Source organism: Dreissena polymorpha, chromosome 6 (assembly GCF_020536995.1).
Source record: "Dreissena polymorpha isolate Duluth1 chromosome 6, UMN_Dpol_1.0, whole genome shotgun sequence".
In the NCBI taxonomy this organism is placed as follows: Eukaryota; Metazoa; Mollusca; class Bivalvia; order Myida; family Dreissenidae; genus Dreissena; species Dreissena polymorpha.
In genome coordinates this window covers 77,083,351-77,100,723 of record NC_068360.1, presented here as the reverse complement: position 1 = coordinate 77,100,723, position 17,373 = coordinate 77,083,351, and the positions used below count along the sequence as shown (strand labels likewise).

General features: G+C 34.8%; 2 protein-coding genes across 11 annotated transcripts in view; one reads left to right on the top strand and one right to left on the bottom strand.

The window, feature by feature from the left end:
- Positions 1-3,763, top strand: part of LOC127835446 (uncharacterized) — a 41,030-nt gene extending 37,267 nt beyond the window's left edge. The window contains exons 9-10 of one of the 3 annotated variants that reach the window (XM_052361882.1): positions 44-721; positions 1,028-3,763. In XM_052361882.1, the coding sequence (XP_052217842.1) occupies positions 44-721; positions 1,028-1,753 (1,404 nt within the window). In that variant the 3' untranslated portion in view covers positions 1,754-3,763. The remainder of the gene's footprint in view (positions 1-43; positions 722-1,027) is intronic. The other 2 variants (XM_052361884.1, XM_052361885.1) reach the window with 2 other exon arrangements.
- LOC127835450 (uncharacterized) overlaps positions 1-17,373 on the bottom strand; it is a 354,496-nt gene that overhangs the window by 180,317 nt on the left and 156,806 nt on the right. The gene's annotated exons all lie outside the window — the stretch shown is intronic.

Below are 17,373 nucleotides of genomic sequence, written 5' to 3'. Positions count from 1 at the left end.
AATAGCGCAGTAAGATGATGTCAAGCATGTGTATGTTTTTTAGGAAGTGCGGTATGCAGATAGTGTTTTGCCAAAATTGGTTAAACAACTTGAAAACGAGCGTCATAATTATTTAAAAAGAAAACCAACACAAACGCTTGCAACAAATGCACTGTTTTCATTTAAATGTGAACCAAAGTTCGGCGAAGCAAGTTTGAGGAATCCAGATGAAACGATTACATCAGATAGTTCATCAACAGCAACAACTAGGATAACATCGTCGTTATCCAATCCTGTTTCCATGCAAACACTTGCAACAGATGCACCGTTTGCATTTACATGTGTACCAAAATTTATTGAAGCAAACTTTCACTCCTTTTTATTGAGGAACCCGGATAAAACGTTTACACTGGACAGTTCATCATCAGCCGCTACAAGTACAGCATCGTCGTTATCCAACCCTAACCCTGTGTCCATTCCAACACTTGCAACAGAAGCATCGTTTTCATTTAAATGTGAACCAACGTTCGGCGAAGCAAATTCGAGGAACCCAGATAAAACGTTTAAATTGGGCTGTTCGTCATCAGCAACTACCCAGTCGCTATCCAATCCTCCTTCCATCCAAACACTTGTACCTGTCAGATCCGGTCAATGCCGAACTGCTTCATTAGACAACAACAATGCTATTTCTTCCAAAGCACCTAATATTCAAGTAACAGTAAAAGAAACATGCGCAAGGGAAGTATGTAAACAATTGTTCTTTATAAAATACACCTGTTTTATCTTAACCGCTTAATTAATAAACAATATATATATACAAGTTTAAATATATACTTGTGCATACACATTTATCGGATAATATATTATTTCTTTTGGAACTGGTTATTTTGTTGAAACCACTTCTACTTAAGCGGGATTAATTTCGTATAAGAATTAATAATCTTGACCTATTATAACTGCATATCAAACGGAAAATGATTGCTAGACAACTTTGCTAATACGCATATGCCAAAGATGTTTAACCTTATTTTTGCGGTTGTATGTTCAGGGACCGGATGTCTTGGATTTGTTTGTTGGCGGCACTCACAAATATACGACATTGCTGACAACTATGATACAGGCAAAGGCAGGTTTTCTTGCCGACATATTCTTGGGAAAAGGAAACACGCCTCTGCATGTCCTGAAAGATGGATCTTTCTTCCTTGACACCGACGGAGAATCCTTCAAACTGATTATTGAATACTTACGTGACGGTCGACTGCCGGATATGGGCATTCATTCTACGAAAGGCACTACACGGCGTGAGGAATTGTTATTGAAATCTTTCCAAACCGCTCGAAAATACGGGTTACATGAATATCTGCACGACATTGACCAATATGCCCCTATTCAGCGTTTCAAAGAACTTGAATCAAATACAGTTATTGTCGAGTTCTATGCAAAACAGATTTTATGGGCGCTCAATACAAATGATCTTGAACGAAATGGCAAGTTCGCAATCATGTTGAAGTCAACTAATTCGACTGCAATCTCTGCTGTGTGCTGTGAACATGACTGTAAGTTTGCCCCTGTCGATACTGTTGTTCACCTAACAAGGGACTTAAGTTTACAAATCTTGAGTTTGCTGTGTCAGCGTCTCCGCTGCCTAGGTTACAACGTCACTACAAATGAAGAAAGTTGCGTGTTTAGATGTTCTACACACGAGGAAGGAGACGCCGATAGAAAGGAATGCACAAGCAGGCGTCATTTGTTGACGTGGTTTTGTCGGATTTAGAAACGCAGCAACCCTAATGTATTAAATAGGATTTATTAGCTACTATCAAAGCTTGCTAACGTTCTCCTTAAACCTGTGAATTATTATAATATATGACTCGACCGTATTGTGTCTTATATACGCGGATGTGTTCGTAATTTCACGAGCTTTGTGAAAACATGACATAAAGGGAATGCCATTTCGTATCTGTTTAACTGATTGAAGCCCATACAATATTTATTTAAACAGTAGTTTTATATTTAATTCCTTAACAGTCAGTGTTAGATAAATGCATGTGAAGACGAGAAGAACATTGGTGAATTATATTACCAGCAGTTCTTTGTGCACTCATCAAAAACGATCTTGACAAAAGGGCAAGTACACAATAAATTTAAAGCCAGCACAGTCAACCAACTCTTCCGCTTGCTGAGTCCATGTTTTTACCTTGCCATGTGGTCATCGTATATAATCTTTTAAGAGAATTTAGTTTTAGTATCTTGAGTTTGCGTTGCCATATTTTTGGTTACCATATATCCGCAAATGAAGCTATTTGCAAGTACTAATTTGCGAATCATGCTAAAGTAGAGACGAAAGCTGCCAAATGGTGTGCACAAAGAGGTTGATTGTGTTGATATTCATCTGTGAAAATAAATGTATGTCTGTTGAACATAATTTAACTGGTATTAATGCAAGTACCGCGGTATTTCTTGTTAACGTTAGTGCTCTGCTACGCATACGTTGCTAGTATCAGTGGCATATATGGTATGAATAATATTTACGTTTCAGAGTGAAATAATTAGGTTAAGTTCAGAAATTGACTTAGTTTTTTGTGTGATCTTGTCATTTTTCGATGTAAGAATAATTTAATGTTCTTTGCATTTTTTGTTCCTTGTGATATACACTATGACTTATTGCGGGTTCCGCTTTGGGTTCCTTATATAACGTGTTTAATTATTTTGTGTGATTGTATGTTTTCTATCATATGCATATATTATGAAACAGTATGTGTATTTGATTCGAAATATGGCTATCAGAAATGTTCATTATTGTTATATTTTGAGTGTGCTTGTGTATTTATATTTTACAAAATAAAATAGTTAAGAACAAAAATGTAGTGTGTTTGTAATATAACTGAAGTAGTGTATATGCGAGTTTTTAAGAAAACTAACTCGTTCTAATCATCATTACATTTCCTTGACTACACAATCTTAAAATGAACATGAGTGGTATTGACAATGTCCAAGTTTGATTCAGTCGTTTAAAAACTAGTAAAATAAGTATACTGTTTATATTTATTTTCTGAAATACACAGTAATGAATGGCGGGTGTTATGGTGAGCTAGCTCACTACCAGTACACAACGCAGACTTTACAATATGGAAGTAGTGTAAACGCATTTTTGTAATACACGTTGTTGCTTAATTCTTGATAAAAATCATAATAAACGCTTTATCATGTTTGTCGATTCCTAATTAAGATTTCAATAAGCGATTATGTATTTTACTTTTTTCTAGGGTAGGAGTATCTATTTTCACGTGTGAATATATTGCATATATTATGTCTTGAATCTATAACAATTTTTGTGACATTTGTTATTATTTGACAAACTTTAAAAATGTCTCTTTATTGTTCAACACTAGTGTGCATTCCACATTCCAGTATCTATTTTAACATACTGATACTTAAGTGCGTGTGGGTATTTTAAACAATCTTGTTGCAAAACAACATATTTATCGTTTGCAAAAATATGTTAATGCATTTGTATGAGTAATCGATTTTGCAGTTGAACACAACGATTTTAAACGGGCCCTTTCACAGATTTGCAAAACTTTTGTTATCTACCTTTCCAAAAAGGGATGAAACTTTATTTTGAAACAAGCGAAATAACATGTTTGTTAGTTATTGTATTTAAGTATGATAAAATGTTGAAGCATCTAAAAGTGTATGTATTGCCTTATATAATAAACCTAATATTTTTTATATAAGTATGACATTTTGATATGTATACCGGTTTTTGATTTATTACCTTTTCTTAAATAAACACAAAGACCATGACTTAAAAAAATGATGGATGATAAATTTTATGATATAAGGCAACCTATGCACCCTTCATACAAGAATATTTCATCAAATACCACTTAATTTACTGCTGATATATCAACACTGTAGTCCCAGTCTCTCTCTTTTAGGAATCTCAAATAAAATAGAATGTATTTTTTACTTGTCGGAAATATAAAAAAAATGAGACTTAAATAATTTTCAATACATTTCCTGTCTTTGGTAAAGCATCTGGCCAGTCTATTGTCTGCATCAAACATGACACACATCAACATGATATAATAAATCAATTAATACATATTAAACAGATAAATGCCATCTACATGAAAAATATTTCATTTGAACATATATACAATATCCGCCTATTGAGTTTGTCATGTCTAGTTAATCTACGCCTAAAGTATTATTTAAGTGCGAAAACATATACACTGCAAAAGTGACTAAAATAAAAACAAGAAATCAAACACAAACATTTCTTATGTCTTTACAGTTCGACTGTCCAAGGCTGAATGACGGACAACCGCATAACACACTCGATTTCCTCAAGCACACTTTAATTGCATTACAGGAAAATAATGTTCTTCTATTTCGTAAACACAAACAATAAAAAGTATGTCTCATATCACATTCCAAGTTGGTATTTACCATCTTTGATTTTGATAATAATACTGTAACAACTATTTCCACGTGCATGGCTGCGATTTAACCCATGTATGCCTAGTGGACTCTCCCATCCTTCTAAATTGAATCAATTTATTTCCAAAATTAGGAACATCTAGTGTATTTATTTCTATATTTAGTATATTTCTCAATCCTTTAAGCAAATAGCGCAGACCCAGATAAGACGCCGCATCATGAGGCGTCTCATCTGGGTCTACGCTGTTTGCCAAGGCTTTTTTTTCTAGACGCTAGGCATAAATTGGTTAAGTACAGAATGAAGAATCCTGATTGTTGTTTCTATATAAAATTCACCATGTGCTTATCGAAATCAGAATAAGCAAAAACACATTCCCCCTAATGCTCATTCTCAGTTGAATAGCGCTTGACTACAAATACGACGATCACGTGCTCGATCCATGAACTGAAAATTAACTTGTGTGGGGATTTATCATGAAATCCTTGCTATGTCAATTCTACATTCGATTCAAGTAGGGCAGTGGTAAATTACTGCTGTGAGTATTTTGCATTAAATACTTGTTACCTAGCTATCACAAAACAGTGTCATTTGGTTTCTTACCGCCACGATGTGCCTGAAAAAGTGTTAAAATGGCAAACAATCCGAACGAAACAAAAATGTATACATGATGAAGATCTTGTAAGACTTTCTTCTGACCCAAAAATAAAGACATGAGCTTATATAATTGAATCTATCAGCATAAACCACAAGTTAACAACATTTCACAAAATGTATTGCGGTTTCATCCTATATTCAAGGCGATCAGATTCAATGATAACTCGGTGAGGTGTATTAACATTTTCTGACGGGATAACATCCCCTACATGTATCGAGTTCTCGTACTATCGTTTTCCTATACCTCTCATTTCTTTCGTTATCCTATTCTAATATTGTACTTTCGTTTTTGTATTCCATGAATTTAAGTTGTCATTCTATTTATATATACATATGTTTTTATATTGATGTATATATCAGATAAGTTCTGCACGTTCCTCGGATGTATTTGTTCACGGATTTTTAACTTAAAAAGCTGACTGGTTTGGTATGTTTTTATATGAGGAGGAGGCATGTTTCAACTTTTTTTCTCCTACGGATTGTGTATTTTCGACCGATATATTAAAGGATATTGAACACAGCAGTATTTTCTTTCGGCATCGTATTGGCAAGTGAACAGTCTTTTGGTGTTTTCTTCGTCACACTAACCTAATTTATACAGGCTCGTTTTTCATTATGTATTCACTTTGTCACCGATAATTTGTATACTGTTTAATTGTTTTAACATAACATGTTAAATGTTATATGTTTATTTTACCATTTTCGCTAAATTTAATTTACAATAATTTTAAAGTTATTGCAAAATAGGGCCTACCCAAATCTCTTAAAATATTTGTTCGTAATTCATCTTAAACAAATATGAGCTTGTTGTACAACTAAAACTGTTATATAAGTACTTTATTTATGTAATACTTTACATATATTCCTTGAAATTATAAACACATATTAAATCCTTGACGTATCTTATGTATAATAGAAATAAGTTCTCTTCAAACGTTATAATGTATCGACATTTGATTAGTGTAGACTTTTGTATAGGGTTTGCCATATCGTTTAAAGATGAACATCGATAGGACATCAACACAGTGCGAACCCAAGATAAACAATCATTTCGGTAGCGTGTTGCATGTGTTGCACACACTAACTCTTTTGGCATTAACATGTTAAATTATCTACGATAAAAGCTTATTTTCAGAAGTTCTTACAAAGTAAAATTATTCATGATTATGTTTTAAATATAATACAAATATAAAACGATATTCAATAATCTATGTATTTTATAGTCAATAAACTATGTATTTCAAAACTGACTATACCTACACTTTGTGGCGTATCTTAATGTTACTTTACGTTGTGTACTTGATCAATTAATTTTGTTAATAGTTGTGGTATTTATTAAATGAATACCTGTTTTTATGTTAGTAAAGGTTATGTTTGTAAAGCGTCTAAAAATAGAGAACATTTAAATATCTAGTTGCTGTTTTTTCTTCCAGAAATATGGCCGTTCCTATGACCTGTTACAGTACATACGATTGATGGCGTATCCTAAATTCAACTTTGAACCAGGTAATTCAATACTATTCAACAGTTTCGCTCAAGCATACTGTATACCCATTTATAGTCTACTCGATTACTATCGAAACGTGTTTTATTTAAGTTTTAAATGACAGATGTTAAACCTCTTAAAACTATGTATACCATTTTGTATACAATGCATGAACGTCAAAAATTAATATTTTCGGGTTCGTGTGCTGCGAGGATTTTAATTTATGCACGCAAATACAATGTTTGTAGATTTCATTATTTTTTATTATCAAACACAAACTTTACTTATGTCTTTACAGTTCGACTGTCCAAGGCTGAATGACGGAAAACCGTATAACACACTCGATTTCCTCAAGCACAATTAAATTGCATTATGGGACAATAATTTTCTTCTTATTCGTAAACACAAACAATGAAAATTATGTTTCATATAACATACTAAGTTATTATTTACCATCTTTGATAATAATACTAAAACAACTATTTCTATATGTCCACGTGCAATTTAAATACAGAATGAGGAATCCTGATTGTTGTTTATACATTCAATTCAGCATGTGATAATCAAAATCAGAATTAGCAGTTGCATCAATCACATTTCCCCTTATGCTCATGATACAATCGGGCCGGCTATCTCAGCTGATAGAGCGCTTGACTACAAATACGACGATCACGGCTCGATCCCTGAACTGAAAATTAACTTTTGTGGGGATTTGTCATGAAATCCTTGCCATGGCCATACTACCCTTACCTTCGATTCAAGTAGGGCAGTGGTAAAATACTGTTGTATTTGCATTTAATACTTGTTACCTAGCTATCAAAGAACAGTGTAAGTTGATAAACTGACCGCCGTAATGTGCCTGAAATAGTGTTAAAATGGAGAACAATCCAAACGAAACAAAACTGTATACTTGATGGAGATCTTGTAAGACTTTCTTCTGTCTCCAAAAATAAATACATGAGCATATACCATTGAATCCACCGGGGCAAGTAAAAAAATTGGGTAGTGTGTGTAAGAAAAAAGGAAAACGGCACCAACGCAATACAACTACCGGACATGCATTTCAAGGCACTGCTCCACAGTTCATATGTTTATCACCAAAAACTGATCACAGATGTAAAGCAAAATAAATTATCTTTCCAACTGTACCTGCGAAATTCCATTCGACTCAGTATTAAAACTGTCTACACGGTCTCAAACACGAAAAAATGTCCAAAATTCAGTCGATGTAGATAAGCCTGTCCACTTGTGTTTACGCTGTAGGAGTCGTGTTACACACGTAATAAGCGATTCCCCGATAAAGTGTCTATAGCTCCATATAAAACATATCCAATGAACACTGTCCACGACAATAACTCGCTCGGTCTTCGAATATTAGCCAAGAAATCAACTCGTTTTCACACACAATAATTAAAAACGTCACATGTCGCCATTTTCCAATTGTTCGTGTTTGAGGCCGTGTGGACAGTTAAATACTGCGTCGAATGGACTGACACAGGTACCGTTTTACAGATAATTTATTTTGCTGTAAATCTGTGCAGAGTGTTTGGTGATAAACAAATGAAGTGTGGAGCACTGCATTGGAATTCATGTCCGGTAGTTGGATTGCGTAGGTGACTTTTTCCTTATTCTTACATACACTACTCATTTTTTTTGACTGGCCCCTGTGATTGAATCAGAATATACCGAAAGTTTACAACATTTAAACCATTAATTGTGATTTCTGTGTGAGATACAAAGCGATCAAATTCAACTATAACTCGGTTAGGTTTATTGAACTTTTCTAACTGGATAACCTCCCTTAGACGAATCGAGTTCTCGTACAATGTTTTTTCTATTCCTCTCATGTACTTTCTTTATCATATTCTAATTCAATCTCCACGCAGAGTTGTCGTTCCTTGCTCTCACATACAACTCTGCGAAATGCTCAGCTTGCCATTTTGCCTATCAAATAGGTAAAACCGAACAAACGTATTCAATGTATATTTGATTGGATATTTAAGATCGCATGCATTAAATTAAGAAATATGACTTTTAAATGTAAGATAAATCGTGCAAATACTTGCGAGTTTTAATGCAACTCTTTGGAACTATTTTATTGCCCATTTACGCAGATGGATTCAGTCCACGCACTTTACATATGTAAATAATTGAACATAATGTTTATTGAGTGCCGTTAGGAATTGCTTCGACGTGTGTATGTATGTTGGTCAAAAAACCATATCAATTTTATAATAATGAATTAAGACTGATATAAGATATCATGGTATGAGATGGTTTTCTTTAATGCAGTGAATGCAATGTAACCGTCGTGCAAGAGATTGTTTAGTATTCTGTAACCTCAATGATGAACGCTTGGTATGATCATGACATGAATGAGACGCGTTCATAACAATAGTCCGTTCTGAGCCCAACACAGAGGTGAATGTAATGTAACCGTCGTGCAAGAGATTGATTCTAATATTGTACATTCGTTTTCGTATTCCACGAATTAACTTTCGTTTTCTCATTGAGCGTTTAATTGCTACTTTTGTTTTCAATCTTAAATTGCCTTACATCGAAGGTATATATAATATTAGGAAAGTTGTCATTCTATTTAGATATACATATGTTTTTATATTTAGGTTTATATCAGGTAAGTGCTGCACGTCTTTCAGATGTATTTGGTCACGAATTTTGTAACCTTAAACGCTAATTTGTTGGTATGTGTTTATATGCGGAGGAGGTATGTTTCAACGTTTTGTCATCCTACGGATTGTGTATTTTTGGCCGATTTATAAATATATAATTCAGTAGTATTTTCTATCTGCATCGTATTGGAAAGTGAACAGTCTAGTGGTGTTATCTTCGTCACACTAACCTAATTTATACAGGTTCGTTTTTTATTATGTATTCACTTTTTCACCGATAATTTATCTCATGTTTTCATTGTTTTTAAAAAGTGTGTTCGTATTGTTATTTTACCATTTTCTATAAATAAAATTAACAATTATTTTAACGTTCTTGCTCCATACGCAAATCCCTTAAACTTTTGTTCGTAATTCATCGTAAAGTGTTAGTTTATCGCTAAAATACACAATGTATATCAATGGATTGAACATAGTTTTAATGTGTTAATTTTCTTAAGTGAAATCTTTCTTTTTTGTTACTTTTTTAATTCATTGTTGTATAAAAATTATGAGTTTGTGCTACAACTTAAACTGTTATATAAGTACCTAATATATGTAATACTTTAAACATTCTCTTTGCAATTATAAACAAATATACAATCCTTGATCTTAATTACGTATCATAGGTATTATAGAATTTTAAAGTTTACTGCAAACGTTCAAATTTATCGACATCTGATAGGTGTGTACATTTGTATAGGGTTTGCCACATCGTTTTAAGATGTACAAACGATAGGACATCAACACAGCGCGAACCCAAGATAAACAATCATTTCGGTAGCATGTTGCATGTGTTGCACACACTAACTCTTGTGACATTAACACGTTAAATTATTGACGTATAAAGCTTACTTTCAGAACTGCTAGGTTCTTACAAAGTAAAATCATTCATGAATGTGTTCCAAATAATTAAAAAGAATACAAATATTAAACAGTATTCAATAAACTATGTATTTCAAACTGACTGCATACAGTCAAGTAACCATTACCGGATCAGTAGCGTAATTAAGTTGTTCTGGTGAAAATCAATAAATGTTTTAAGACTTCGTTTACACCCGTTTGATTAAATATTACCTTCGCTTACTGATTCAGCACATAGTCTTATTTTTAAACGCAGGCAAAATGTATTTGTGATACCTTTCTTTCAGCGCAGAATTCATGCATTAACGGATAAGTTGTAGCCATAACGGATCACGTGACTGAGACAACTCAGGGGGCATCTCACACGCTATTTGAACTGTCAAAACATGAACTGTGTTGTTTGCAAAGGCCCAGTTGTTATCTTGCCAGTTATAAATTATATTCATTTTCTGTTATTAGATGTGTTTGTTTATGTGATCTTGTATCCACACTTTACGCATGGTGATCTTGTGTGAATTATCTGTCGAAAATCCTAAAAATATCGAAAATATACGGGCATCGTACAAACCATGTAAATTGTTTGAATCATATCTAATCATCGATATTGAACATGGAAAATAAGTAAAACATTAAGATTGATATCATTTATTGTAAGAATCAACAAGATTTGCATATATTTTAATATGATATTTTATCAATACGCATATTATTACGCTTGATCCGTTATTGTCCTAATTCTTCATTTCATTTAAGGTGTTGCAAAATCTTAAACACGAATCAAAACTGAAATAGACTTTTGCTGGCAGAAATACTACATAATGGCCTTTAAAATGCCTAAACTTCTTACTTTCCAACAGAGTTATAGCATGTGGCCGCGAAAAATGTTCAACCTCGATTTGGAAACGAGACGGAAGTCAACACATGTATATACATGTCATCAAAACATACCGAAATGTTTGACAAAGAGTAGCTCCGATTACGATTCAATCGATGCGTTTTAAAGAACAGGCCTTGAAGACGCTGTGTGCAAAATACCATCTAAACATGTAAACTTTTTTTATCGCGATACGCAGTCTTGAACATCACAGTGATCCGCTGTGGGTAATGATCCGGTAATGGTAACTTGACTGTATCTATACATTGTGGCGCAAGTTAATGTAACTTTAAGTTGTGCACTTAAATAATTTTGTTTTGTTTATAGTTTTGGTATTTATTTAATGTGTACCTGTATTTTATATGATTTGAGGTTATGTGTGTAAATGGTGTGAAAATAGAGAACATTAAAATGTCTGGTTGCTTTTTTTCTTCCAGAAATTTGACCGTTCCTGTAACCTATAACAGTGCATACGATTACGCCCTGAAAGGTTTGTGTTAACTATTCATAAAAGTGTAATTGTATGTAATATATTGAGGATATATGCACACACTTTTTGTTGTGACATTAACACGTTAAATAATCGACATATAAAGCTAATTTTTAGAACTGCTAAGTTCTTACAAAGTAAAATCATTCATGAATGTGTTTCAAATAATTAAAAAGATTACAAATATAAAACGATATTCAATAAACTATGTATTTCAAACTGACTGTATACTTACACATTATGGCGTATGGTAATGTTACTTTAAGTTTTGTACTTGTTCAATTCATTTTGTTAATAGTTGTGGTATTTATTTAATGTATACTTGTATTTTATATTAGATAAGGTTATGTGTGTAAAGCGTCTGAAAATAGAGAAATATCTAGGTGCTTTTTTTTCATCTAGAAATATGACCGTTCCTGTAACCTGTTACAGTACATAAAATTGATGGCGTATCCTAACTGTAACTTTAAACCAGGTACTTCAACACTATTTCAACAGTTTCGCTCAAGCATACTGTATAACCATTTATAGTCTACTCGATTACTATCGAAACGTTATTTAAGTTTTAAATGACAAATGTTAAGACTCTTAAAACTGTGTATACCATTTTGTATATCATGCATGAACGTCAATATTGAATATTTTCGGGGTTCGCGTCCTGCGAGGATTTTTATTTATGCAAGCAGATCAAAAGTATATATATTTTATTATTATTTGACCATCATCCGATGTTATGAAAAGGGATTTCTCTGAAACAAATATTAAATCAATATACAAACGAACAAGAATGAATATATTTAAAAGAGATTTAAAAATACACAAACACGTAGAGTAGGTACGGCGAGTTGTCTCTGAACAAGTAAATACAATAAACGCATTATTATTAACGACTGCGAAACATACAAAATAGTACATACATGTCACAATAATATGTAATTTAATATCGATAAAATAACAGTTATTGTTTACCTGAGAAAATATATTATTTTCTCCAAAACAGAAAACGTCAATAATGACTCTTGAAAATTTGCACGTGGATCACGAACCAGGGTTAGATAACTCTAATTTTAGTTAATCATGCATGAGGTTAAACTGGTTGGGTTGCTTCCCTTTGAACAGTGAAATGTATTTAAATTTATATTGAAACCTTCATATTAAAATAAATAAATAGTCTAGATCAATTCCATGTTTATCGCATAATGTACAATGCTATTTACAATATGTTTTCACCAGTGAGCTGCCATTTCGGGGGTTTACGATCTTGGTTTGGACGTTCATTTATTCATTTGGACGGCTCGTTATTTTTACGAAGGGCCGGGATTATATATCTTTGGGATGATTTTTCATTTGATTTATTTTTGTATGGTAAGGGAAGTAATAGATTGCGATGCAGGATTCTTGTTTTGTTTTTCTAGCGTGAGGGCAATCTTTCTTAACCTCGAACACAGGGATGTCGGCGCTCGGTTGTCGACCACAATATAGTATCCTCCCACTTGTCGGCTAATTTCTGTTTGCCACGCAAAAATACATTGTGGACAAATACTAGGTCACCGACGCTTAATGAAGTAGCTTTTGCACGAGTATCGTAACGCTTCTTGTCTCCGGAACTTCGCAAATTCTTCAGCCCTTTTTTATGCACAGGATAATCGTTCCTGCAGTTTCCGGACACGTTTTCATAGGTCTTCGAGGACAAACCTAATAATGCATCTATGGCTTGTTTGGGTGTCTCCCAAACATCAGGTAGAATGGGGCATATCCGATAGTTTTGTGAATTGTGACATCGTACGCATGCACTAACGGAGCAACGTGCGATTTCCAATCACTTTTTCACTATTGGATAATGTACCTTACATTTTCAACAATGTAGAATTGAATCGTTTTACATGTCTGTTCCCATGGGGTGGTAAGGGGTTGTGTGACTTTTGGCAATGCCAGCTAGATCAAACAGGTCTCTTATAAATTCGGTCTCAAAATTTGGTACAGGTGTTAATGTTAACGTGTGGGCAAACCGTAGTGCAAAATAAAAAAAATCGAAAATAATTTTGGCTGAAGTTCTAGCTAGTTGATTTTTAGTTGGAAGGGCTGATGCGTATCGAGAGAAATGATCAGTTATCACCAACATGTTTTCATATCCACCCTTTGAAGTGTCCAAGGACAAAAAAATCTATACATATTAATTCCATCGGTGCCGTTGAGTTAATATTTTCTAGTTTAGCATTGGAAGGTAGTTTTTTTCTGCGTATACATCGATCGCATAGTTAACATTATTTTTAATCCAGCTGTCCATACCTGGCCAGACAAACCTTTGTTTGAAAAGTTAAATAGTTTGATAGCGGCCTTAATTGCCCGGGTCGTAATGTAAACACCTGAATAAATGTCATCATGTAGATCAGTGGGCAATATCAGTTGAAAACATGTTTGGTCATTTATCTTGCCACGGCGGTATACAACACCATCACGAAAAAACAGCGTATCCCAACACCTGAGGTATTTCGATAGAGCATTTGGATCGAAATTGAACCGCTTAGCGGATGGTCTTGTTCCGTTTCGCAAGTGAATAGCAACCTACTCAATAACAGCATCATTAGACTGTGACTTCCGCCAATCTCGAGAGGTAAGAGACTCAGTCTCTAGTATGGCTGATGGAACATCACCACCAGTGCTCTCGTCTGCTGCATCAGTTGGAGCGGCAACACTGGAAAGTAAAGGACCCTGATCTTTACTGACAGATGCTAATAAAGAATCCGCCTGATGACAGGAATTTCAATTGTGTTTTTTTTCAGAAGAAATGTTGACATCCGGCCGCATAGACAAACCATCATCATCAGCATTACTCATGCCACTACAGTATTTAATATTAAAATCGTAGCTACTTAGGACAGCTAACCAACGATGGCCGTTTGCGTCAAGCTTCGCTGTTGTTTGCACTTAGGTCAACGGATTGTTATCCGTAAAGACCTGAAATTGACAACCATACAGATAGTCACTGAATTTGTCCGTAGCCGCCCACGTTGAAAAGTTGCGGGGGCTTTCCCCAAACCAAATGGCATGCGGTTGGTCTCATAAAAGCCCAACGGACCCACAGAAAAAGCCGTTTTTGCCTTGTCCTCCTCCTGTCAGTTACCTGCAGGCAAATCCCATTTCAAAAAGTATTTTTAACCTGACAATAAATGAAGGGTGTGATCGAGTTTTGGAATAGCATATGCATCCTTAACAGTTTTCTAATTGAGCTTCCGGTAGTCAATGCAAAAGCTTATAGAACCATCCTTTTTTCGGACTATAACAACGTAGGGTGAATATTGACTATTTGATTCCATTATGGTACCGCACTCAATCATTTCCTTTCAATGCTCCCGAACCTCATTAAGTAAAGCTGGGGCAATAGGACGTTTAGATTCCTTAAATGGGATAATGTGAGTGAAATAGATTTAAAGTTCTATCAGATCAGTGTTTCCAAGATCAGTAGAACCTTTTGAAAAAATACAATGCCATTTATTTAGAAATAATGCTGTTTGCTTTTGATTTGCACTATGATGTGTACCATCTAAGTCAACATCAACCGTTTGTTCAATGTCTAAATCGGGTTAATTTGCAGTTTGTGCCTTACTACAATCCGACATTGCATCTCTCAAACCCTTTACCTCTTTTAATTCACATTTCTTTGCTCTTTCTAGCACCGTTACTTTTTAAGACGACATATTAAATAGTTTTACAGGGATTAACGCAAAACTACCATGTTAGTTTTAGATCACTACTCTTGGACAAACGTTCACACGTGATGAGCAGTGATCATCACTACAGATTTCAGTCACCGCAGCGTCAACTGCCCTTAACATTCTAATGCTATCATTAACTAACTTAACCTCATTGGTTGCAATTTTACTTGTTGTGCTGTTTTAACTGTACCCACATAATCATCAGTTATTGAACTGAAAGCAGTAGCCCATTCATTTGATACAGATTCCTTACTTGACTCTTTTTGAAATAATCAAATAACATTTGTACCACCACTTACTGGCTCAGTTTTATTAACTTCCGAATCAGAAACAATCAAAATTTGTACTTTGAGCTCTTTATTTGTCATGAAAGGTATTGAAACGATGGCTTCCACATAACCTTTATATGGTATAGTTTGACCATTCGACGCAATTGCACTCAGTGTTAGATGTGTAAGGGGCAAACCGGGTGGTTTTCGGTGTAATCGTTTGAAACAAGATTTCGACATGGTAGTAACCATAGACCCTGTGTCAATAACTGCTGCAACAAGTTGGCATTGTACATATATGTCTCCAACATTATTGTCACCAACAATACGTTTCAACAAATCAATTGGTGGGCATTCACTACCGAATCTGTCTCTTGTTCGCCCAGTAACAGAGACGTCTATTGGTTCAAATTTCGCTGTTCGTTCCTTCTTTTGTATTGATACTCGTTATCATTCTGGTTAACATCTCCGTTGTTTTCCTGGTTTCTGTTTGATGGTTCCATGTAACGCTGTTGCTGCCGAGGCCTCTGTGTTTCACTTCTGTCACCATCGTTTGTGCAGTTATTCCTATAGCCTTTGTGTCCTCTGTTGTTTCTGTTCCATTGTTCCCTTATGCTCATAACCGCGGTAATTACCATGTCCTTGATTTTTTTATCGTCTCCACTGGCCTCTCCAGTTATCGCTTCTATGTTTTCTATCATCGTGTGACTTGCTACTTTATCTTTGTTGATTTCTACTCCCAGGTATATCTTTTTCTAGTCGATCCATACGTTTCATCAGGTGTTTCAAAATGTTCAACTGTTCGTCAACTGTTGATATTTGATTATCATTAGCTTTCGAGTTCTCGGTAATTTGTGATATGTCACTCTCGGTGTCTGTACTCATTTTATTCTCTTCAATACGAACTTATTTTCGCAGCTCTTCAAAGCTTTTACATGAATCATACTAAAACGGGGTACTTGACTTAAGTTTCTCGCTGTGTCAGTATTTGCAGAAACGTTTACACAGCATTACATCCGTCTGGTGGGAATCTATCTGTCCTTTCTTAACAGCCATCTGAATTATATTTTCATTTCGTACTCCCTAACCGGCAACATTTTCGTCTGGTCTTTGCTCAACCGTGTAGAACTCTGCAAAGTGATATTCTCCCGGTCTCTTATCGCCGTAAATATTCTCTACCTTCGCCAGGATGTCTTAGTCGTAGCTTTTGTTCCAATGGTTGGTAAAACTCGCCTCATGTTCCTCAAGGAGTTGCTAATTGAGCTTCGTACTGCATGTAAAATTGCATCTGGGCAATAAAGTCTTGCTGCAATCATAACCTCCACCTCTAATTTCCACTATTCAAACGATTCTTCTGTTTATCTAGTTAATTTGGGTTTGATATACTTTCCGTTCAAGACTTCTTGCTTTCGAGGTTCCATTCGCTGATGAACATCTTCCAATCTATCTGCATTACGTTTGGCTCAAAGTTAACTCATGTTGCTTGATCCTCAGCATCAACTGATGTTCTTGTTCTCTTAATGTCCTGATCTCTTCTTGTCTGATATGCAGCTTTTCATCTTTTTCTTGCTTGCGTCTTGAATGAGCCTTTTCAATTTCCTTCATTCTACCTTCGCTTACTTTCAACTTTTCAACCCGCATTCTCATATCTTTTTATTCAGCCTCGTCTGCATTTCTGTAACGTGTCTTGATTTTTGCTTTTTTTATGCGATTGGATGGTGTAGTTATGCGCACCTCTTCAATTGTTCATTCATATTTCTTCTCAAGCAATTCCAGATTCTCATCTATAGCATTTGCAGGCTCTGCGTGCATGTCTATTCTGGAACTTTCGTGTTCTGGACGCAAACTCTTGGCATCGCAGCTCAAACTGTCCTGTAATCGCCGTATCTCCTCCAGCACTTCCTTCTTTTCCTTCTCTATTTCTTCTA